Here is a 26,232-nt window from a genome sequence, read left to right as displayed (position 1 = left end):
CTCCAAGTTGTTGTAGATCTAGATGGTATCTCCCAGTGTAGAAACACTGAAGGGCCACCTTCTCCAAGTTGTTATAGATCTAGATGGTATCTCCCAGTGTAGAAACACTGAAGGGCCACCTTCTCCAAGTTGTTGTAGATCTAGATGGTATCTCCCAGTCTAGAAACACTGAAGGGCCACCTTCTCCAAGTTGTTATAGATCTAGATGGTATCTCCCAGTGTAGAAACACTGAAGGGCCACCTTCTCCAAGTTGTTGTAGATCTAGATGGTATCTCCCAGTGTAGAAACACTGAAGGGCCACCTTCTCCAAGTTGTTATAGATCTAGATGGTATCTCCCAGCGTAGAAATGCACTGAAGGATAGAGAAGGAAGGGGGGTATTAAAGACTGAAAGCTACAAGCAAATGTTTTATGTTGCTCCTAGAAATAACTGGATAACAAAATAATTACCTACCTAAATTTAAAATAGACTTTATTATAATGAAGTAAAAAAACTTTCTGGAACTTGTTTGGTCAATGAGTTTGCCTTCAGAAGAAGCACTACACTTGTTTACTCACTTGAAAAGATGTTATCTATGCATTTTAAGTTGTGCTTTTTTAAACTGTCACAGAAAATATTTTTGGAATGCAGCCATACATGCTAGCTGCATATCACGTTATGGGACATCTTTGTTCCTGGTTGGAGTATTTCATGTAGCAGATACATGCAGTTTACAACTTTCTCCCTGTCCATTAACATCAGTGGACAACATATGTCACTTTATGCTTTACTGCTTCATTAGAGTAGAAAGCTAGTCTCACATTTAGTCTGCCTAGGTATTTATTGAGGGACCAGTGCTACGACTGTTATATTCACTGCTAAGTATTATGAAATCACAGTACAGGATGTTCTAGTTACCTCTGTAGCTGGATTTTTCTGAAATGAGATGATTCAAGCAATTACAGCACACGCCCAAAGAGACTTGTAAATCAAGGGGATATAAAATGCTACACATGCTATTACCTTATTTTCCTAGGGTTTGTCTAGCAATGATAAAAAGCTCTGTGTCACCTGTTTGTTTCTTAAGGTTTCATTCATCAGAGTCCTGATAACTACTTTGTTTTTTTTTTTTTTTTGCAAAACCCCAGAAATGGCAAGTGTGTTTGGCTATCAGAGCTCAGAAGTGGACTGGTGTGAGGACAACTACAAGATGACGGAAAAAATAGCTGAGTTTTACAACACGGTGAGTTTAGGGCAAAGCCATCATTTGGTTTGCCTGCTTATATTTATTCATAAAAGAGAATGTGTGTGTGTGTGTGTGTGTGTGTGTGTGTGTGTGTGTGTGTGTGTGTGTGTATACATATGATGTGAGTGTATGTGGTATGAATGTTCTGTAAATCATTGTTAGCAGCCCCAAATTATCGTTTTCTAGAAGATTATTGCTTTTATATATGCATTGTCTGCATGGTGTAACTGCTCATGTACTGAATATTTCTGCTCCTCAGATCTGTACATGTTGAGCTGATGCAGGTCATTGACACAAAATGGAACATATATCATTTTGGTCAATGCCAGTCATAGGAGCTTCAGTAGTATATCACAGATCATGCAATGGTGCTGCTTCCCTAGTTCCCACCTAGGTACTTGAATGTGATTTCCATACACGTTCATATCCATAAATGTATAGATATTAAAACATTCTAATTAACCTTTAGTTCCAAATGAGTGCATCAGCAAATGAGGAGAGTTAGTATACTCTGTCAGTAATTTGACCAATGACAATTAACAGTGTCACACAGACACTGCCTACACACTGCATCTGTATAATAACTGAAGTGCAGAGGAACTTAACTATCAGGGCACACCAGTGACCCAGTAGTAGCACCATTGGTTGGAGAAACTTGCATTCATAGCATATTTAGGTTTTGTGGCATGTCTTCTCCAGCACCCTTAACCTCAAAAAATCTGACTTGAATTTCACTCACCTTATTTTATAATCATTCCCAAAGTTCATATACTAATGTGATACTTAACTCCTAACTGCCTCTGACCTGTTAACATAGTTCAATGGAAAATAAGTTGTAAGGAAATTATTTATTTAAGTTTGATCATTGAGGCAGTACACTGATCTGAGTAGACAAATTTCAGGCAGAGCCCAGGTGATTACAATCATATAAAAAATGACTGACATGAGTAAAAGAAACAAGGAGTTTATCAGAAAGCAGTCGACTGAATTTACAGCATTAATATCATTTTGTGTTGCACTGCTATCTTTCTGAGGTAGATGAAGCAGTCTTATGGAAGGTGAACATGATATGGAGAATGCATGGTCAATGCGGGTGACTTTCTTAAGGGATTGAGAGAATGGCTATATTAATAATAAGGGTCTTGCACATTTTTATTTTATTTTTATTTTTTATTTTACATTTGTTGACCGGGATAGTCCAACTGGATGCATGTCCATTTTCAGCGGAGGCCCTGGAGAAAAGCTCCAAGGGTAAGCAGATACAGCATTACACAATACCAGCATTACATATTTCAGACAGACTATTTACAGTGATTACATAAGTAAGCAAGTTAAACAAGTTCCACAGGTTAGAGTTAATCCCGAGCGTAAATCAGGATTACATTAAATTACACAGTAAACTGGTTAACAGATTTTTACACATTCTGGAGAGAGTTAGCCAGGCTTGATACATTGACATAGCCAGCTAAGTGACAAATGTTGTCTGAGTATAGTTTTAAATTGACCAAAGGTGGAAAGTAAGGTAATATCAGCTGGAAGAGAGTTCCAGGATCTACTTACAGAGTTTGCAAAGAAAGAGTCACCAGCTGTGTTATTAATTTTGCTAGTCTGAATTAGTAGTTTGTTAGAGGATCGAAGCGGTCTAGGATTGTTATAGGGGTTGATAATATTTTTAAGTGCAGGAGTATTGTCCAGATTATACAGGATTTTATAGGCCATAACCAGTTGGTTATACTGGATTAGGCTGGGTAGTTCAAGCCAACCAAGCTGATTTAGATTGATGCAATGATGTGTCCAAAAAGGCAGCCCAGTGGCAAACCTGGCAATGTGGTTGTAGCAAATTGAGAGTTTGTTAAGGACAGTCTTGTTTAAATTCGAGAGTACAGGGGATGCATACAGAAGGGTTGAAAGAAGGTTAGAGTGAGCTATGGTAATTTTAGCTGGAGGGGTTAGGAAGGCTTTTATTTTGTAAAGTGACCCTAGTTTTTTATTGATGGTTTTGATAGTTTGGTTAACATGTAGGTCGAATTTTAGATTATTATCTATGCTGACACCTAATAGTTTTGTAGAGGGGTCAGGGGACATTATTGTGCCATCATCTGAATTTATGGTAAAGGTGAAAGCGGCAGACCTACATGTTGGTGAAAATAACAGCATTTTAGTTTTTTGGGGATTTAGGATCAGACGACGTTCAGAAAGCCAGTTTTCTATTATATTAAAGGTGGTCTGGGTAGCTGATCATAACTTTATTGGAGATGCGGCCGAGCAAATCAGAGTAGAGTCATCAGCAAATTGGATACAGCTGACTTTTGGGATGACAGTATAAAGGTCATTAATGAAGCTGGAGAACAGCAAGGGCCCTAGTATAGAGCCTTGTGGTACTCCAAGGGTGTTAGGTAGAAGATTAGAGAGTTTGTTCTGCCAGAGGACAGCCTGCTGTCAACCATGCAGGTAGGATTGAAACCATTGAAGGTCTCTAGTATCTAGACAGAATGTTTGCAGGGTGTGGATTAAAAGTTGGTGATCAACTATATTGAATGCCTTGGAAAGATCCAACAAGAAGGCTGAAGATATATAATTATTGTTGCAATTATGGTTTATGGTGTTGGTAAAGGCTAGGAGGGCTGAAGTAGTGCTGTGATGAGGACGGAAGCCATGCTGAGTGTCTGCCATAAGGTGATTCTGGATTAGGTGGTCCATGAGTTGTCTATGAATACATAATCTTTGCAAGTGGAGAGAGTATAGCTATTGGCCTATAACTGGACAATTCAGTAGAGCTGCCTCCTTTGTGAAGTGGGATTACATAGGATATTTTCCAGATGGTGGGAATTTTAGCGTCTACTATGGTTCGATTGACTAGTATTGAGATGGGGTAAGCAATAGCATCAGCTAATTTTTGTAGGTACTCGGCAGGGAGTTGATCAGCAGAAAGTGTAGTGGGTTTTAATTTTTTGATCAAGGTATGGATAAGTGAAGTGGAGACTGGTTTGAAGCTGAATGCAAGTAGGTTTCTAGGGGTGGTACTTTCAGGACCAGGGGAGCTAGGAGGTAGTTGGCTAGCTAGGACTTGAATTGTCTCAGTAAAGAATCGGTTAAAACTGTCAGAAACATCTTCAGGGGTTTTATCAATAGTAGCAGCAGGGACTGGGGTTGAAGTTTGTCCAGGATGTAGTAGATTATTTAAACCTGCCCAAAACTTCTGAGGGTTATTTTGATTTACTGTCTGTAAATTACAGTAGTATTGTTTTTTGTCTTGTAAAATGGATTTTTTAGTTTTGTTCCTGGATTGCCTGTGTTTAATGTGATCTTGGGGGTCTTTAGAAGAACACCATAAAGCCCATGCTTTGTTTCTAAGGGTAATTTTGAGTTTAGACTCTTTAGAAAGCCATGGCGCAGCTTTTGCCTTTGTTCTCTTTGAACGAACAGGTGCATGCAAATCAAGGATCTCAAGGAATTTGTTGTTAAAGTATGTTACTGCTTCCTCTAAGGGGAGATGTTTTAGAATAGACCAATTACATGAGTTTAGTTCTTGTTGGAATTTGGCAGGGTCAAAGTTATTATTGTTTCTAACCTTTCTGAGTAAGGGTTGTTGGGAATTAATGGCTTTGTGCTTAATTACATATGTGAGAAGGTGATTGCTTAGGCCATCAGGGAGGGTACCAGAGGTGTACAGTTGGGGGTGACTATTTATGAGTACCCAGTTAAGTATGCTTTCTTTTTGGTTGGGTTTACCTATCCTGGTAGGAGTGGATATGATTTGTGTAAATGCATGCAGGTTAATATGGGTGGTTGGGGATTCTGAGGAACAGGTGCCCCAGTCTATGTTAAAGTCTCCAAGTAGTAGGGTTTCTTGGGGGTAGTGACATGATAGCCAGTGCAGGATATCTTCAAGTGTAGATATATTGTTACCTGGGGGAATGTACATACAGATTATATTAATGCATTTATTTTTATTACGTTGCAATTTGGTGGCAAGAATCTCTGAGTTATTAATCTGAGGAGGTTGTATTACATCTATGGTGACATTCAGCTCAGATTTATAGAGTACAGCTACCCCACCCCCCCTTCCTGGAAGCCTGTGTATGTTGTACCCAGGTGGTAACACTTCATTGTCTGTAGTGTTAGGTTTTAACCAGGTTTGAGATAAACAGAGAATCTCAGGGGAGTGGACATCCAGAAGTGCATGCAATTCATGTACCTTGTTATTAATGCTTCTAATTTTGAGATGATAGGCTAGGAGAGAGTTAGTTCACCTATTAATTGTAGGTTTGTAGCTTAGACTGCAAGTAGAGGGGGTATGTGTATCTGAAGTGGGTGGGCCAGGGTTGGGGTGAATATCACCACCAAGTATTAAGTTAAGTCTATACTTGGTGATGAACTTCAGGAATTTGTTTATTAGTTTGTGGTAGTGTTTGGATCTAGAGCTAATGTGCCTGGGGTTGAGATGTTGACAGACTGAACAAGATGTTGGATAGGACCTGGTACTGTAAGTATGATTGAAGGTGGGAGGATTTACAGCTGGGGTGATAGTATGGCCCTTCGGGACCTGAAATCCTGAGAGAAACTGGTTTTCTTACAAGGTAAAGAGGTATGGTGCGAACAAGAGGAATAGTAAAGAGGAATATATCATTATTTGTGATTCAGCTAGTGAGTTAGGGAACTGTTTTACCTGGTGATGCAACACCAGAAGATAGAGTGGTGAGGTAAAGGTACTGGAAGGGGGATGGGAGAATGCCAGATGAAAGCTAATAGGTGCTATTAAAATGTAGGTAGACAAATGGGGGTGGGAGGAATTATCCCAAATGAAAGCAGATAGGATCTAGAAAGTGGGGGAGTGGCTATAGTACTTTAAATTTAGATGTACTGGGGGCGGGAGGAAATTGGGGGCAGGGAGGGGAACGAAGAGAGCCCGAGCGTAGTTTACAAGGTTTCCTAAGGTATCCTAAAGCTATAAGTTAAGTATTACAGCTCTTAATGTAAGAGTCAGCTTACTTAAGTTACAGCGGAAGGAGGCAAACACTCAAGTAGAAAAAAGAGCCTTATGGCTGACCAAAATGGTGACCTGCTTAATTACACAGCACTGTAAGTGAAAGCTTAACAAATGCTTTTTGTGTGCAACCTACTCTGCTTAAATGCTGAGAGAAACTGATTTTGTTATGGTGACCAATTGCAGTCCTGTAGACTCCGTTTTGTAGGTAAATGTAGAGTTCAACTAAGAAAAGAGAAAAGCAGAGATGCTAGGGTAAGCATGAAGGCAGTAACAGGCAGTTATTTTATAATAATACATTCAGAAAAGTTTGAGGGTGGGGGGGTAAAGTAGCACACTTCAGAATGAACAAAGATTTATAGCTAAGAAACCTAAACAAGAGAGCAATGCAGTAAATAAACACTTGCCATATTTTAAAGATATACCAGAAAAACTAAATCAATTGTTCACAATTGTACAACTGGACAATTGCCAGTAAAAGCACTTTGGGTATAGCTAGTCCAAGTTATTCAGGTCATAAAAGCACTTCTTCAATGTGTGTGTGCAATTTAAACATTAAAAACACATGCAGCAAGTAGGAGCTCTAATTATACACTTTCTCTAGGTACAGGTTCAGTTTAAACACAAATATTACCACAAAAACTCAGTAAAGTCACCAGCTACTTATAGAGCCTCTGCAAAAAAATAGAGCAGTCTGTGCAGAATCAGAATTTAGCAGCAGGTCATTCAGTTACACAAAAAACAGTAAAAGATCCATACAATGAAGAAACTTATTGCAGTTTACAAGGTTTCCTAAGGTGTCTTAAAGCTATAAGGTAAGTATTATAGCTCTTAATGTAAGAGTCAGTTTACTTAAGTTACAGGGGGAGGAGGCAAACACTCAAGTAGAAAAAAGAGCCCTATGGCTGACCAAAATGGTGACCTGCTTAATTAAACAGCACTGTAAGTGAAAGCTTAACAAATGCTTTTTGTGTGCAACCTACTCTGCTTAAATGCTGAGAGAAACTGATTTTGTTATGGTGAAAATGCTGAGAGAAACTGATTTTGTTATGGTGACCAATTGCAGTCCTGTAGACTCCGTTTTGTAGGTAAATGTAGAGTTCAATCTGCTTAAATGCTGAGAGAAACTGATTTTGTTATGGTGACCAATTGCAGTCCTGTAGACTCCATTTTGTAGGTAAATGTAGAGTTCAATCTGCTTAAATGCTGAGAGAAACTGATTTTGTTATGGTGACCAATTGCAGTCCTGTAGACTTCATTTTGTAGGTAAATGTAGAGTTCAATCAGTACACATACAAGACATATGGCATTACTTTTTTTGCACATATACATACAATGTTATTGTCCCATTTATTTATTTTATAATGTTATAAATTTTAATTTATTCATTCATTCATTCATTTTCCAGTCAATGTTAATGTATTATTTCCTTACTATATAATCCTGCAATTACAACACGAGCCCAGAGACACTTGTAAATCAAGGGTTATGAAATACTGCACATGCTATTACCTTATTTTCCTAAGGTGTATCTACTAATTATAAAAAGCTCTGTGCCACCTGTTTGTTTCTTAATGTTTTAATCATCAGAGTCCTGCAAGCAGTGTAAGCAGGCAGACTGACTTAGGATCATATGAGGTCACTACGCTAATGGCCCCAGGGCACTCACAAGCCTACCCAAGTTCAACCCATGTTCATTTATTTTTCAGTAAATGTTACTGTACCATTTCTTTACTTTATTGTGTCATACTCACTCATTCACTCATTCATTCATTTATTTTTCAATAAATGTTAATGTACCATTTCCTTAATTTATAATATTGTATGCATTCATTCATTTTCACTCATTTTTTATGTCCCATTTCCTAACTTTATAATGTTATATTCATTCATTTATTTTCCAGTAAATTTTAATGTCCCATTTTCTTATTTTTGTTAATTTTCTCATATACCCCTTTATCCGGTACAGGATCATTAGGGAGCTGCAGCCCATCCTGGCACTCTGTTTGGAAAAAGAAGAGAAACTAATATGAGATGGGATGCCATTGTACTGCTGGGTGCACACACTACACAAACACACACGCGCACACACACGCACACACACATACACACACACACACACACACACACACACACACACACACACACACACACACACACACACACACACACAAATGTAGACACAAATGGCATATATACATATGGGTCCCTTTCAGATAATCACCTCTTCAGAAAGTTGAACTTCATATGGACAAGACCACATGTTTGACTTTTCAAAAAGTCAAAGCAATTGTATGTAAATCATGGTACATGAGGATCATGGACTTTACCCTTTTCCCCATTGTAGTGTGATCTTGGAATTGGTATATATAATTTGCATGGAAGGTGCGGGGAGCTTGCTCCCCTGCAAAAACTAGATTTCTGCTGTTAGGTTGTTTTCAACTTTTCGGAAAGTCAAACATTTCCTTTCGACCATATGACATTTGACTTTCTAAAAAAGCAATGTTATCATCTAGACCCATATATACATATATACATACACATGCAGTCACATACACATATAAAGATGAAAATGACACATGCACATATGCTCACACAAGTACACACACGCATACACACATATACATAAAATTTTCATGCGCATCTACAGGTAATATAGAGAATTATCATTTTACCTGCAGCATGCATTAGTTTAAGATGTGGGAGAAAACCAGAACACTCACTTCATTTTAAGTTAATAGTTCATGTCATTATAAACTGTTATTTCAAGCCTTGTTACATAATTTTTAAATGAATGCCCATCCTGTTGAAGGAAGCTTTTATTGTATGGTTTGTTTAATACTATGGACAGTCATAGTATTTTGCTTAATTCTGTAGTGGAGTTGTATTCCGTTTTATTTATTTGATTATTTTTACATTTGGATATGGTTTTGGTACTTTTCTTTAGGTCCCACAACTACGGCAGTAGGAGAGTGATTAGTTTCACTTAATACCTGTTGTTCTCCGCTGTGTTACCATGCAGTTAATATGTATCGGTAGTAGGGGTGGGAGTGGATGACACAAGGGAGTATTACCCCCTGTGAAAAAATGGTATCCATGCACTTCGGTGGGCCCTCCTGTTAACTGATTACACCCACTAGTCCATCCATCCATCCATCCATCCATCCATCCATCCATCCAGCCATCCATTCACAACCCCTTTTTTTCCTATTTCTACACACAGGGTTTGGTGTCACTTTAACAGTGACAATCATTAGGAGCCAAGGTTTACACCACCAGGTGGCTAGCTCTGCTGTGGTAGTTATTCCATACCACACACTCATATGCACATTCACACCTATGGCCAATTTAGAGAGTCCAGTCCACTTACTGCATGTCTTTGAAATGTGGGAGGAAACCAGAGCACCTGGAGGAAACCCACATGAGCACAGGGAGGACATGCAGATTCCACATAGAAGGCACCCTGGCTGAGCTAGTCATGTGGTCTTTTTCAGATGGAGACACAAAGTTGTATGTTTTCCTGACTATGGAAAATGTATCCAGGATTCCAAGGAAATTCTATTACTTCTCATACAGATGGATCACAATGTGCTGGAGAAGCAGAAGGCAAGTGGTGAAGTGCCAATGAATTTCCAACATGGGAGGTTATTCACTTTGTTTGCATGAGATGAAGTAGCAGTTGGACTTCCTTAGATATTCTGGAGCCATCCTATGAAGAATAATAAATGAAGGTAATGGCTAAACTAGTCAAAGTCAAGGAAGGATTAGATGAAGCTTTGTTGCAGTCTACCTGGATGCCAAAAGGATATGCTTGGTGGTGTCCAAATCCAAGTTGAAGGCTGCAGAAGAGGATATAAGAATCAACAAAAGAGGACTTTTATTAGTGATGGAGTAAAGTTACAAAAAGATCTGCAGAAAGAAAATACAGAGATTCAGAAATGTCAAAAAGATGTGGCATGAAGAAAATAGATCTGGATAGTTAAGAGGTCAGAAAAAAATTATAATGTGGATATGTAAACAATGTGAAATGGATTTAATGAGGAGATCAGAACAAAGCTTAAGAAGACATACAGAGGTGGGTAATATGAAATAAATGTGGCAAAGATTGTGAGTGTTTAAGCAAACCAGTTCTTGGCATGTAAAAAAATTGGTTAAATTAATAAATTAATTTTATTCCCATAATTAGACTGAATAATTCAGTTGGATTAGTGTGTGAGTATGTACAAGTACCTTGAGCAGAGATTGCCTTCTCTTGGACTGCATTGGAGAATTTCAAATTGTTGACACTGCAGATGCTGCCTACTTGTTGATTCTACTGAAGCAACCAGGAAGAAAGTGCAGGAAGTAGATGTCATGAATAATTAGTAGACCTCCTTATGTGACTATCTATTGGCAATAGACTTTATTGTTTAGCTGTTTAATACTGGTCCAGATAGCATTGTTTTGTTCTGTAGTAGAATACTACACTGGGTTCCAAGATAAAGGGTTTGTAAACTGCCATTCTGTTTTTTGAAGCAATGCTGTTGGTATGACAACTACTTATCTTCTTAAGTAAATGTCTCTTAAGACAATCTTAAATGAATCTCTTAAGAATCTCATGTAGTATCCATAGAGTATGCAACAATATCTTACAATACCATTGTTTGCCATACCAGCCTTTTACAATAAACTGGAATTTTATTTCTTTTGTATCTCCCCAAACATAAGAGCACATAAGCTAGTGAAAAGATTAATGGTTTAAAAGTAAAAAAGCAGCTGTGTTTGGATACAGGGATAAAACCGTGACTACAACTCAGACAACCCAAATTTGAATAGAGGTTTGGGCACCTGATAAAGCTGGTATGGAAGAAGGGATGAGTAATGCTGTTTTGCTGGCTCACCTTAGGGTGCACGACCAAGTGCTTATTCATTCCTTAAAATCAATAATGGAGACTGGAGATCCTCAAGGGGCAGTCTTGAGAAGGTACATCACCTATGGACCTAGTGACACATTCTTACTATCGCCCATTTCCCTAGGAACTCTGGAGTGATTATATACATGTGCAAAGGAGATATGACTTTAAACTTGCTAAATTTTCTGATCTCAAATAGGTGACAGCTCTGTTGTCTGCTGCTCACCTGTTATTTACAAATGGATTATTTTGGGCAACAGACAGAATGGAGCTTTTTGGCCACTGAAGCAGGGAGAAAAACAATGTATTGCCCTGAAAAAGTTTGATTCAGCAAAAAACATTCATTTTAATATTTTAAAAGCAAAATTTCAGTTTTCCTGTATGAAAAAGACAGCCTGTTCTAAACGACTAACAATACATCAAAAGTTAAATGATACTTCAGTAAATTCAAATGGCAAGTTATGAAGTTGCAATAAGAAAGTAGAGGTTATAAACATAAAAAGACAGAAAGTAAATGTAAAGAAAGCCTCCAACTATACTGACACAAATTATGACACACAAAACATATTGCCATAATGAAACAGATGGTTTATAAGATTTAATAATGATGCCATGACACTAAACATTACTAACAATGAAGGTCTAAAAGCATCCTCCTACACATGGCAGAAAGCAAAGACTTTTAAGCATGTGAAAATATGTCAGAAAAAGAATAATAAGGTAGATATAATAAAAAGATACATTCATAGATATAATTGATAAACCAAAACAGTCATGTTCAACCCAAAAAGAATCTGTAAATTGAAAGTTATAAATTTAAAAGTGGAGCAGAGAAGGATAATGAATCCACACACATACCCAATCCTATACTAGAGTGAGAGGCTTAAGAAAGAAATGTGAGTCCTCTGATGTAGTTTTGATGATCAGATTCCAAACAGCACAAACATGCTCAACCCAGAGGAGTATGACTTTGGAGAAGGTTCTTCACTTTGTGAGGTTCATTCTGAAATGAAGCAAAGAAGATAGAGGGCTAGAGGCCTGTAACACTAAAACAAATCTGACTATGCAAAACAAAAATATTTTGAAAAAAATATACAAGTAAATGAGACTAAAGATGAAAGGTATGTGACTACAACAGGCAATGAGAATGTTACAAATTAGAACTATAAATTGCGATGGACAGTACCAAATACAGAAAGATATGCAGAAGAGTCTAGTTATTGTGGTGGCAAATACCCATACCAAATTTTATGTCCACTAAAGGGTAAGATAGATGCCTTCTGCAAGAAACAGAACCACTTTGCAGAAACATTAATAAAAGAAATGAAAATATACAATATAAAGGAGAGGAGGTATGACAGTATGAGAAAAAAATTCTACCTAGAGAATATGTCAAAGAAAATCTATATGAGCAACATGATGTAGGTAGTAACAAAGAAGAATATACTTGATTACATATTGTATGATTATGAACATTTCAATGAGAGCAGAAATAGTGGTGAAAAATTAAATCAAGCAAGTAAGGTGCTGAAAAATTAAATCAAGAAAGTAAAGTGCTGATAGACTCATGACCATCATTATGCAAACAAGGTAAGCAAAATCTAAATGCACTCATAATCATCATTATGCAAATATAGTAAGTTAAACAGAAAACCCAAACTGCAGAAAGTGAACATCAAATTATATGCATACAAGTCATTAAAATCTTTCCTGTTTGGATTGCAAGGATGAAAGATAAACGGGCATTGTCCATTTTATATGTGCTAGAATGACTTAGATTCTCCTGAATTACTTCATAGCAAGTCTCCTGGCTAATAATGCAAGTATTTATTAGTATAAAAAGAAACAGAAATAGAGGAAATATACTTGATAACTGTAAAAGGAAAAACTTCAAAGACCAATGCACATTAGGTTCAAGCAAGGCACCCTTTATTACTTGCAGCAAGGAGACAAAGCATGTAGGTACAGGATTTGTCTGGCTCTTTGATGATCAGTATGTTATTCTTATACAGTTCTCTTCATGTCACACAGAAAATGTTACTTTTCTATTGCTGAAGTAGTTGGACACAGCTTTCTGTATGTTTCACAGAAAATGTTACCAGACTTATTGCTGACTTGGTCGGATTATTTGCTGTCTTGCAAAAACATTTTGAGGAAAACAACCTGGCCTTGGGCTTATTTTAGCCCACCTTAACTTTTCAATTCTTCAATTGTATAGTTCTAATACATGTGTTACATTTTGTTTAGATTCAAGGTACATTTCTAGCTTTGGTACAGGTAATGCTGACTATGGTTTATACTTTCAAGCATCTATTGTTTTCTTTATCAAAGCTTCTAGCAGCTGCATATTTTCTCATGGCATAAGCAATATCGCTTTGTTAAGTTTCATGACATTAGCAGAAATGAAATGTCTCTTGTTAAGTTTCTAATAGCTGTGCAGATTCATGCAGTGTGAACAGAATAAATGTATTAACCCTTTTAAACCTCGAGTGCACTAAGCATATTACTATTATATATTTTTCTAACAATAACCTATTGAATAAGTAAATACTTGTATTTGATGGAATAAATCTGAAAAAAATATCATATTAAACTGAATAAAGCTCTAAAGGTAAACCCAGAAGCATGGCTCGATGTGATACCTTTTCATCTGAGAACAAATGTAGAAGAGCCTAAGAAGTAAGAAATTATGAGCATTACTGAGAGGGTACTAAGCCATCCCCAAATGCCTACTGTCCGTAAACCTTAGAATCTTGGACAGGTGATAATATGAATCAGCATTATATTGCTAACAGAGCTATGTTTAGAGAAGACACCTCACACCACTTGTAGGTGACATCATGTGTGAGCTGAGGGAAGCAAGGTTGTATAGCCAGTTACACTTACGATCGCTACCTCCATCTCCCGATTTACCTAAACAGTAGAAACATTATAATGTTCTCCACCAATATAGGTGTGATGAGATACAAATTAATAATAACTATCATTAGCTAAGCAGCTAAGACTTTTCAACATGTAATACATTGGGTTCTGTAAGAAATCTGAAGTTCTAGAAGTTACATTGATGACACTATAGAATTAAGGAAATAATGGGAAAGAACCTGGTGGAACCTTTGGAAAGTATTAAGCAAACTGAAAGAGAAAGGATTAACACTGAACAGAGAAATGTGTAACTAACAAGAATATATTACAACTTGTATCCTGTTTTCTTAAGCAAAAAATTATGCTACTTGATCCACTAAATGTAAAAGCTATTTGTGACATGACACCTCAATAATGCTAAAGAAATAAAGAGCCTATTAGGTATGGCTATGTGCTATTATGACAGCCCCTAAGGAGCTTATAAATAAAGACATACTTTTTGTTGTATCTGAATGGTGCCACAAAAGCCGAAAAAGTAAAGAAAGTAGAAAACTGATACAGCCTGTTAAGCACTGTTGACACATGAAGTAAGTGAGGCATTAAAGGAGGAGTATTATGGGATGAAGATGAAGAAGAAGAAGAGAAAAACTATATTTACAGTCCTTTGAAGTCCCTAACTAAAACTTTCAGATTTGTTAATTTAGCTGGCATCCAAACATACTTTTGGGTTCTTCTCAATTCTGGCAACATATTACAAGTTACTGAGTGAAACACCCCTTTGCTCTGTTTTGTGCTTTATAAACATCTGCGTATTGACTTTTATCTCCTCATTAGCAGACTTCCTCAGAAAGCTTCATTTCACTCTTTCTACTACTGAAGATGCACATTTCATATAAGGACTGGACATATGTACCAATCTGCCAAACAGCATAAAAAAATCATCTGACTAACATGATTCAAGGTACCTATGACAATAGTTAGTCTTCTTTTTCCTGATCCCTCTTTTCATCATCCTGTCCTATTTTTGCAACCCATTTGATTTTTTCTACTATTTTGCTGCCTTTCACTGTTTATTTCTTCCCAGCTTGGCTAATATCATTCAATACTTAATACTATACATGATTCTAATAATTCTAATTCTAATAATTGCTATGTTATCCCAGAATACCTGACTTCAGTTATTGTTCCATACTCTATAATACTTACCGCTGTTTATAAATGCTTACAAATATTATCTTTTGCATTTAGTCAGTCTATACCATATCTAATGTAAATGTCATATTTATTCTGCCTCTGTCTCAGGTCATGTCAGAAAAGGACCCGTGGAGTGCACTTAAATGATTAACTCTGAAAATGCATTAAGCTTTTTATAAAACCTCCTGTTTGGACTTCCTTGTGAGCCTCTTGGTCTCTTATGTTTTTGTGGAATTTTGTAGTCAAGGTGTTTTTTTTTTTCTCAGCCCTGTACAAAAAAATTTGTTGTGTAGGCTGGGGTGCCCAATCAGGGTCTTGCCATGGGCTCTAAATGGCTAAGCTACTTCTTTGGCCAGGAGATCGAGAAACTCCTTCTATTCTTTTTGAAAAGGTGCTATGGGATCTTTTGCATCCACCAAAGCTGCAACCAACTCAGGCAGATGGGGTCTTGGCTTAGCATCTCATACAAAGGATGACACACTCAGGAGTGTAGCACCCCCATTATGCAGCACTGTAGTGTCAGCAATCCATCTACTTGGTGTGGGAATAGAACCCACAGCCTTCTGCACTAAAAGCTAGTGTGCTACCTGTTGTGCCACTGACCTTGCTAATGTCTTTATTTCATTATTACACTGTTATTAACATTTAACTGACTGACTAACATGGTGGGGAAGACTAGTATATGTAGATGAATGTCTGTTTTGGTTAAGTGTGTGTGTGTTTGTGTGCGCGTGCGCGCGCGCGTGTGTGTGTGTGTGTGTGTGTGTGTGTGTGTGTGTGTGTGTGTGTGTGCGTGTGCGTGTGTGTGTGTGTGTGTGTGTGTGTGTACAAGCGTTCACATGTGTATGTATGTAATTGGGATGATATGTGTTTGTAGGAGATGGCTGTTATTGTTTAGGAAATTAGCTAATGCCATCTACACAGTGCTTATTGAGAAAGAAAGGTGCATAAAGCTTTTCTGAAGGCTGTGCAATTAAAGACATTTCTGATGTGTTTTGAAACTGGATTTATTAGCTTGCATGTAACCATAATTTATTTGTACTGGCATGGTATATCTACCTCTTTCTTTGCGGATATGACTCATGCTTAATATAATCTATTTTTTATAAAACACCTCCTCACTGGACAGAAATTATACCTATGCAATGAAACATAAGATCTGATTGAATCCTAACCTACACTTTGCTCTACATACATAACAAACCCAATATTTCACTGTGACAATAAAATTCATAGTGCTATCAAAATCGCACAGAGGAGTGTAAGACATTAATGTACAAAAATTAAAAACAGGTCTATGCTCTTCAGCTGCATTGGATGCCATCCATTTTCTCAGTCAAAAAAGAATTAGCGCATACAGCATGACAAAATGTGAAGTTAAGCTATGCCTTTACAGAAAGAATTCCATCTGCATGAGTTGGTTGTAGTTTAAGTGGGTTGTAAGTATCCCATGGCATGCCACTTATCCAAAGAAGAATGGGAATTTAAAAAAATGTACATTTCATTATATAAACATAAACAGAACCATGCTACATAACTGAAATCAGAAAGTTTTTATCCACTATTGGGAAATGTTTGTCACAACACATTGCTACTTATTTAATCAAATCTGGAACCACTGCACATTTGGGACAATGATAAGCACCCCATCAAAGTGATCTTCAAAGATTGCAGCTTTACAATAATTAGCAGAAAACAGACACAATTAGTGTAAATGCTGGAATTGTCCAGTAGCATAAAAAAGTAAATCACAAACTTTTACATTTTCATAAAAAACATAAGGCCAGAGAGAATCACATGAAAAAATTAATCACTTCTATAGATCAACATTTCTTGTCCAGCAAATAGAAAGTAAAAAAAAGTAAATTACTCCACCTTTTCTCATCAACTCCTTCCATTACCCCTTCATTTTCCATCACAAAACATACGCCTGTGTGCTCTTCACCCTTTATTCACTCTTCCAGAGTTTTGTTATATAAAACTATTCCATATTATTCAATTTAACATTTCTCAGATACTCAGCAACAAATATCCTAAATCTCTTCCATTAACTACCAGTTATCAGTTTGCCATTATGTCTCATGGGACTTTTTCAATATCTTTAGTATCTATTCGTTCTCCAATCAGTTTCCAGAACCATTTAGTTGTTTCACATTTGAGAAAAGATGTTCCTGTGTTTCCTCTGTGGGTCCTTTGTAGCCTGCTACTCGGTAATTTTTTCTTTCAAAGAGTTGAGTAGTAACAATATCATTAACCTAATAAATGGATACTGCTAAGTGAATAGATCTATTTTCCATTCCTAATATGACACACACACACGTAAACATAACTCAGCATTATGTATTCATCCACCTGCATTAAAAACAGGAATGCATCTGAGTCAAATGTGTATGCCTGCCAAGATCAGTGACATCTGGACATCCGGATATGCAATCGCCACAAGTTCAAGAATATAAGTGGTTTGAGCATGACATGAGCTTCTCTTACCACATACTAACCACATGATCTGTAAAGAGACAGGTCAGTAAAAGGTGGCTTATAAAGTCATGAGATTATTTTTGTACGAGGCCTGAAATATTTTTTTAACAATAAACATCTTTATTAAATTATCACGTATGACATAGTCAATCATACATTTATATAAATGAAAACAAACCATACTGATGTATTTTCAGCTGCAAACATTATATGTCAAACTAAACGAACAAATAAATCAGACTTCTGAAGAATGAATAGGTAGAGATACATGCCTGAAAACCACACAGCAAACGAAAAAGTCTTGAATATAAAATTAGAAAGTTTTAATTGTAAAAAATCCTTGTGAGCACTTTTGTTTATTAAAATATAAACTTCATCAGACAAATGAATAAAAACATACAAAGTTTAAATAATGCATACTTCTGCGTTATTGGATAAAACATTAAGTGAAAAATCATGACATCATCACCACAAGTTTAACCCTTCTCTCAGCAGATTTTGTTAAGGGCGCATAAGTGGCCAGGCATCAATGAGATTACCGCTATTACAGCAGTGTTAAAACTTAAGGCTTTAGAAAGAAACAAAATTGTAGACAAGTGAGCAAAAATCTTAGTAGCTAATGAAAATTCATACCTCTGTTAAGCACATGGGTGTATTTATTTGTACATTTTAAACCAATGTATGAGTTACATGTCTTTTTCTGGGTATAAAAGAAATGAGTTGCATTGTTTGTGTTATCTGATGAAGTCTTGCACACAAGACGAAAGTGCTTATCCAAAGTTTATTAAAGTGTTTGGCACCTTTGTGAGAGTGGATCTCTGTCTGTTCGCGTTTATAGAATTGAAATAGGCCTATGTGAAGCTGGATCTGATGGGTCTTTACCATGTTTAGGTATTAGAGCTATCACTGCTTTCTTCAAAAAAGTTGGTGCTTCTCCTCCTTTTAAAATACTGATAACGAAACCTTCCAGATATTTGTCACTTTCTTTCCTCCTAGCTTACAAACTTCCACAGGAATACATTCTATTCCTGGGGACTTTCCTGTAGATTTGTTATACATCACCATTTTTGTCTCATCTCCTCCTATCCTAAGGGTTAGTAATTGAACCTCATCTACCTGTAACCTCGGCATATCTTATTCTTCCATAAACATTTCCATTTGTATTCATTCTTGATTTCCACATTTCCCTGCTTTATACAGATTTTCATAAAATTTCTGAAATATTTCTAATACCTCTACAGGATCTCTGGTTATTTTCCTTATTATTACCTCCTAAACTTGGCAATAACCCTTTCTACTTTCTGTTGCTTGTGCTGTTGTACTAAATGTTTTTGTGCTCTGAAGTTATGATCAAAAACAGTTGCTTAACAGCGACCCTTCTATACTCATGCATTTTGTCGAGGTAGTCCCTTATTTTCTCTTTAGCATTCTGCAATTCTGCCTCATCTTGTTTGGTGAGATTCCTCCTATTCTGCAATACTTTAACCTTTTTCAGTCCCTCTAAATAATTCTTGTTACTTCTTAACCATATTTCTTTTCCTTTTATTTCTACTCTATTTTTAAACTACACTTTATTTTTATTCCACTCGATAGCCATATTTTTAGAGGAAATGTCTATGGTCTCTAATAATTCCCAAATAATTTCCACTACCCATTCCTTAAATTCCTCTCTTTTTATCAGATAAGTGGGAAAGCGCCAGCATCTCACTTTTATTTCATTACCCTGCATTTTTATTTTAGTTATTATTGGCGATTGATCTGAAATAGTTATTGGATGTTTATCAAAACTTTCAATTAAATGCACGTTCCTATGAATTTTAACTTCTGTCTAGCCTAGCCCACTTTTTGTACCTTGCGGAATAATATGTAAATTCTCTCTGAACTCCTACTACTGAATTCACATCTTCCATACCAAATATTTTCATAAATTTCTTCAACAATCTGCACTGTTTTGTTATATTTTTCCCTTCTAAGCCCCCCCCCCCAGATTCATCTTCACTACTGCAAATCAAGTTCTAGTCCACACCTATGAGTAATATTGCCTGCCAAAAGCTGATTATTTTCTCAGAATTTTCTTAAGCTGCATTGTAGCAGTTTAAGTGGAATACAAATATAAGCCAGCGTAATCCTCCTCCTTCGCCATTAGCCCCTTAGTACTAAAATCTAGTATTATTATCTTTTTTTCCCTCTTCTGTACTATTACAGGTCCTGTAGTAAGAAATATAAGTACTCCCATTTTTCTTTGTCCCAGATATTCTGCTGAATAACCATCCTGAAATCCTTTCTTTATCAAGTTCACATGCTCAGTTCTTTCCAGACGTGTCTCCTGTAGCATAACTATTTGCGCACTGCATTTTTAATATACTTCACTGCTCTTTCTTTTTTGTGAGACCATTAACATTTAAAGATAATATGGAAAGTGTCATTATGATAATAATTTATTATTCCCACCTGTTATGCATAACAGCTTTTTTTTAAATGTCTAGTTTCAGCTTCTGTGTTACATGCATACACTAATGTTTGACAGGTTGATATTTTATACAGTTATTTCTTGTCATATGTATTTGAACATATGTCACATCTTTCAAGACTTTTTGATTAAATGAAAACCTTCAAAAAAACACACCTCCATAACATCCCCAGAATTTATTAACTTAATACCAGCACACAAAACTATACATAGCTTCAATTAATGAAATGTAACTCTCCTAATATGAACAATTGTCCCAGATTGACAGCAACACTCACAGGCTTGAACTAACATATAATGAAAGTTATCTCTGCTAAGATGCATGCCACAGCCTGTGCTTCTACTTCTACTGAATGCTGTCTGTTTTTGTCTTAACTTTATTCCTTTCCCAGATGTAGAAAACACTTTGAATGCTTTCAGAAAGCATTCTCTCCTAGCCACTGAAACAAAGAAGTATTCTGTTTTTATTGCTCCCTTAGCAGATTGTCTCCATAGATATCTGAGAACCAGATACACAACTGCCTCCACTATAAGCCTTCCACATTGTTCTGTGAAAATGTATGGCTAGAGGAAATCTTTTCATTATATTCAGTGTTGTATTTATTTGCTTCCACTTACTATTAAATCAAGGCAATTATTTCCCGTATGCAAAAGTAAGAAAGAATATTGGAATCAAAAACACCACTGATTGAATAAGCAATCGCCCTTCACAGAGAAACCAGGTGAAATGAAAACCAGTGAGGGAAACTGCAACACGGCTTGGTAAAACGTGTAGAAAATTTTTTTAATAGTTAAAGTAAAAGCTTTAAAAATACTTTAAAAATTGGTAAGCACCTTCACGTCTGTAACATGCTTTTTCAGACCATGGGTAAAACAAGCTACATTGTAGAAATTTATATTCAATTCGATACAAAGTAACCATGGTCTGAAGAAGCATAGGTTATAGACGTGAATGCACTTACCAATTTTTAAAGCCTTTATTTTGTCTATTAAAAATTTTCTGCACGTGTTTTGCCAAGCTGTGTTGCAATTTCTGAATTTGGTTTTCGTTTCACCAAGACAAAGAATATCAATTTTTCCTTTCTTCACTTTTTACATTGCAGTGTCTATATTTCTTAAAATTAAGCATGAAGATAGAAAGAAGAAGGAAAAAAGGTAGGGGCAGTATCCCTATTACACACAAAGATAACTCAAAAAGCATATTCTATTATACTGTTTTCCCTTTAAAGGCAGCCAGCCTAGCTGGAGAGTACCTGCATGATAATATATGATCCGAGATGTTTGCTGAATTTCCTGTTTGCACTTAATTTTAAATCGTTTTTTTTCTTAAAACTTGCATATTTTCTGTCCTTGACCTAGCACTCTTGTGTGGGGTCATTTACTGCACTGTTATAACTTGATATTACTTGTGAACCTCTGCTATCTCTGTAAAAAACAAACAAAAAAAAAATCTTGTTTTTCCCACTTTTCTGAGAGTTAAAAAAGTTCAGTTACAGGCTTGCTGTTCCTGAACTGTTTGAAAGTTTCTGTGAGGCCATTTTTGCTTGGGCTGAAGGAGGGTCTCTCTGTTCATCAGTGGCAGTGACTAACATTGAGCAGCTTCCCTGCCCCGTAGAGGTGGTTACTGACTTGAAACTGTAGTTTTATTGGCCACTAGGGGTCATTTCCATAACTCCTTCATCTTCCTCTCTTAAAACCTAGTTGCCTCGTGGTTTGAGCGTCTTTTCAGGCTTGTTGGCTGTTGGTGAAGCACCCTCCAAGAGGAAAAAACGCTGAGAGAAGAAGGGAGCCACTTTTGAGATTTTAAGTATTTTTCTCTGTTTATTTGCTAAGTTTTTCTGCATAGCTGCCTAGCTTGAGCATTTTCTGGCTTGTTAAACTTGATTTCTGTATTAGTAGCTGTATTTAGAGCACAACCAAAAGCTGTTTGCTGAATTTCCTGTTTGCACTTAATTTTAAATCGTTTTTTTCTTAAAACTTGCATATTTTCTGTCCTTGACCTAGCACTCTTGTGTGGGGTCATTTACTGCACTGTTATAACTTGATATTACTTGTGAACCTCTGCTATCTCTGTAAAAAAACAAAAACAAAAAAAATCTTGCTTTTTTCCCACTTTTCTGAGAGTTAAAAAAGTTCAGTTACAGGCTTGCTGTTCCTGAACTGTTTGAAAGTTTCTGTGAGGCCATTTTTGCTTGGGCTGAAGGAGGGTCTCAATGTTCATCAGTGGCAGTGACTAACATTGAGCAGCTTCCCTGCCCCCCCGTAGAGGTGGTTACTGACTTGAAACCGTAGTTTTATTGGCCACTAGGGGTCATTTCCATAACTCCTTCATCTTCCTCTCTTAAAACCTAGTTGCCTCGTGGTTTTAGCATCTTTTCAGGCTTGTTGACTGTTGGTGAAGCACCCTCCAAGAGGAAAAAACGCTGAGAGAAGAAGGGAGCCACTGTTGAGATTTTAAGTATTTTTTCTCTGTTTATTTGCTAAGTTTTTCTGCATAGCTGCCTAGCTTGAGCATTTTCTGGCTTGTTAAACTTGATTTCTGTATTAGTAGCTGTATTTAGAGCACAACCAAAAGCTGTTTGCTGAATTTCCTGTTTGCACTTAATTTTAAATCGTTTTTTTCTTAAAACTTGCATATTTTCTGTCCTTGACCTAACACTCTTGTGTGGGGTCATTTACTGCACTGTTATAACTTGATATTACTTGTGAACCTCTGCTATCTCTGTAAAAAACAAAACAAAAAAAAATCTTGCTTTTTGCCCACTTTTCTGAGAGTAAAAAAAGTTCAGTTACAGGCTTGCTGTTCCTGAACTGTTTGAAAGTTTCTGTGAGGCCATTTTTGCTTGGGCTGAAGGAGGGTCTCTCTGTTCATCAGTGGCAGTGACTAACATTGAGCAGCTTCCCTGCCCCCCGTAGAGGTGGTTACTGACTTGAAACTGTAGTTTTATTGGCCACTAGGGGTCATTTCCATAACTCCTTCATCTTCCTCTCTTAAAACCTAGTTGCCTCGTGGTTTGAGCGTCTTTTCGGGCTTGTTGGGTGTTGGTGAAGCACCCTCCAAGAGGAAAAAACGCTGAGAGAAGAAGGGAGCCACTTTTGAGATTTTAAGTATTTTTCTCTGTTTATTTGCTAAGTTTTTCTGCATAGCTGCCTAGCTTGAGCATTTTCTGGCTTGTTAAACTTGATTTCTGTATTAGTAGCTGTATTTAGAGCACAACCAAAAGCTGTTTGCTGAATTTCCTGTTTGCACTTAATTTTAAATCGTTTTTTTCTTAAAACTTGCATATTTTCTGTCCTTGACCTAGCACTCTTGTGTGGGGTCATTTACTGCACTGTTATAACTTGATATTACTTGTGAACCTCTGCTATCTCTGTAAAAAACAAAAACAAAAAAAAAATCTTGCTTTTTTCCCACTTTTCTGAGAGTTAAAAAAGTTCAGTTACAGGCTTGCTGTTCCTGAACTGTTTGAAAGTTTCTGTGAGGCCATTTTTGCTTGGGCTGAAGGAGGGTCTCTCTGTTCATCAGTGGCAGTGACTAACATTGAGCAGCTTCCCTGCCCCCTGTAGAGGTGGTTACTGACTTGAAACTGTAGTTTTATTTTCCCTTTTGGGTCTATTCCTGCTTCTTTCCAGCCCCTGCTATCAAGCACGCTTTAATGTGCTGTAGCGCGATTTAGCGTGGAGTTGCCACTAGAGCAGCATCGGGCAGTGCCGGTTAAACAAGGTTAAACTCTTTCTGGCTCTAGAAAGTCTGTTCTTCAATTTTTCCCTTAGAACTGCTCTGTTAGGAACCTAAACAGTTTACACCTACACTAAAAAGTGCAGCACTTGTTCCAAATAGCTTTTTCTTCTCAAAAAGCTCAGCACTTGTCTTATAAGCATATCCCTTGTCTTATAAGCATTCTCTTTGCAGGTCAAGCACTCCTATATTATACAAATCTCTCACTAGCAAAACCCCCAGGAGTGCCCACTTCCCTGCTAAGCCCACTACTTTTCTGTCTCATACCAACTCATAATTCTTTCTATCATGTCGAAGGGTCAGATGCTGGCGTCCTCTCCTGCCCATTTGGTGAATCTGGGAATTCTGAGACAATGTTACAATTGCCTCATGTACACGGACAACCATCTCCTCCTCCCATGTAACACTAACACTTGTGAGAGATGCAGCTATTTAGCCAGACTGGAGGCTGAGCTCTCTCAACTCAGGACTGGCAAGACCAGGCAGGAGGAGAAGGCAACTACACACACCACAATACCAGTCTCACATAACTCAACCACACCACTGAATCAAACACATAAACACACTAAGACATACTCGGAGGCTCTGAGTAAAATTTACCTAAACAGCAGAGGCCTCCAAAGCAGACACCCAAGCAACTGCAAACTCAATACACCACACAAACAACACATAAACAACAAAATCAGTGTGCAAAGCAGTCACTGCCCTTAAGGTCAAATACAACACCAAACATACTTGTCATAGGTGACTCCATAGTCAGACACACTGACGTCCCGCTCACCAGACTGAGTAAGGAGAAGGTCACAGTAAGCTGCCTGTCGGGCGCTAGAATCCGCCACATAACACAAGCACTCAGGTCTCTCAACAGCAGGTACAAGCACGACTCAGTCATTGTCTACGCTGGTGTCAACGACCTGAGACGCACTCCTTGGACTACATGAAAAGAGACATTGAGGAGCTCTCTGATTATGTAGCCCAGGCAGGTATGACCCTGACCTTGAGCAGTATCCTACCTTCACCTAGAATGATGCCACAATACAGTGATAAGATGATCAGCTTTAATAATTGGCTTAAATTCTGGTGTCATTCAAAGGGGATCCAATGTCTGTCTGCCAGGGATGACATGCTGGACAAGCCACGCTGCTTCGCAAGGGACGGCTTGCACCTGTCACCCCTAGGCTTCCGGATATTGGCAAAGGCTCTTGCCACCCCCATAGTGCCTTTTTAGGCAAGGCTCAAATTCTAAACCTACCACCCTAGAACACAAAAAAGTAAAAAAACTAAGGGTAATGCTGCTCAATGCCAGAAGTGTCAGTCTCAAGATGCACGCACTCGAGGCCCTTCTCAGTATGGAGAACATCGATGTCTGTGCTGTGACAGAAACCTGGTTCAAGGCTCCTGAGAGCACCCCAGCACTAGCAGGTTTCACCTCATATCATGCGTTCCGGCCCCAAAATCTGGACAACACCAAGAAAGGAGGGGGGGGTGTCCATATTCATAAAGGACACCCACACCTCAAGGTTGGTGGCAACGCATGATGCATCGGAGACCATCCAGGTGCAATTAACCATAGGCAAGACTGCTCTGCAATTTGTAGCATGTTACAGGCCACCCTCTCAAACTCAGGAACCTCACATGGCCTTCCTGAAAACAATGGAGGGATAAATGTATCTCCAAACACCATCATACTAGGTGACTTCAACTACCCTAATATAGACTGGGAACACTACTCAAGCCCAAACACTCTAGCCCAAAGGTTCCTGGAGTTCATAAACTCAAATGCCATGGAACAACTAGTCACCATCCCCACAAGAGGAGAAAACATACTTGATCTCATCATCACGAACATGGGATCACAATGTTCAACACCGGAAGTATACCCCTCACTGGTGAGATCAGATCATAAACTAATCTCGCTGGAGGTCCTCATCCCGCCCCCACCTGAAACAAAAAAGACCACAGTGAAAAACTTCTCAAAAGCCGACTTCACACTTCTAAAAACTAGTGTGGTCTCCTTTAAGGCCCCTGAGCCAGTGGTAAACATTACTCAAACCGCCGAATCACTTACAAATGCCTTCTACCAGCACCTACAGGACTGCAAGGATCAGGCAATCCCAAACAAAACTAAGACTCTTTGTACCAAAGGCAAGCGTCCAGTCTGGTGGACCCCAGCCATAAACAAGCTCTACAACAAAAGGAGGAAGCTACTACAAGATAGAGCAAAATCCTTGAAAGGTAAGACACCTTTGATCATTATAAGTAAAAAACTAAGAGCTCTCATAAAATCATCCAAGGCAAATTTTGAGAGAAAAATCGCCAAGGATTCAAAAGACAATCATAAGGCCTTCTTTAGCTATGTTAGAAACCTAGGAGGAAACTCCCAG

General features: G+C 37.6%; 1 protein-coding gene across 1 annotated transcript in view; it reads left to right on the top strand.

Annotated features, from left to right (window-relative positions):
• Positions 1 to 1,041: 1,041 nt before the first annotated feature.
• ACER1 (alkaline ceramidase 1) overlaps positions 1,042 to 26,232 on the top strand; it is a 197,879-nt gene continuing 172,688 nt past the window's right edge. Inside the window, exon 1 of the mRNA XM_044055405.1 lies at positions 1,042 to 1,223. Within this exon, the coding sequence (XP_043911340.1) occupies positions 1,131 to 1,223 (93 nt within the window). The 5' untranslated portion in view covers positions 1,042 to 1,130. The remainder of the gene's footprint in view (positions 1,224 to 26,232) is intronic.

The sequence above is a fragment of the Protopterus annectens genome, chromosome 13.part0, assembly GCF_019279795.1.
Source record: "Protopterus annectens isolate FY-2018-M chromosome 13.part0, PAN1.0, whole genome shotgun sequence".
NCBI lineage: Eukaryota > Metazoa > Chordata > Ceratodontiformes > Protopteridae > Protopterus > Protopterus annectens.
Note: the sequence above shows the minus strand (reverse complement) of the source record. Positions and strands in the feature narration are given on the sequence as shown.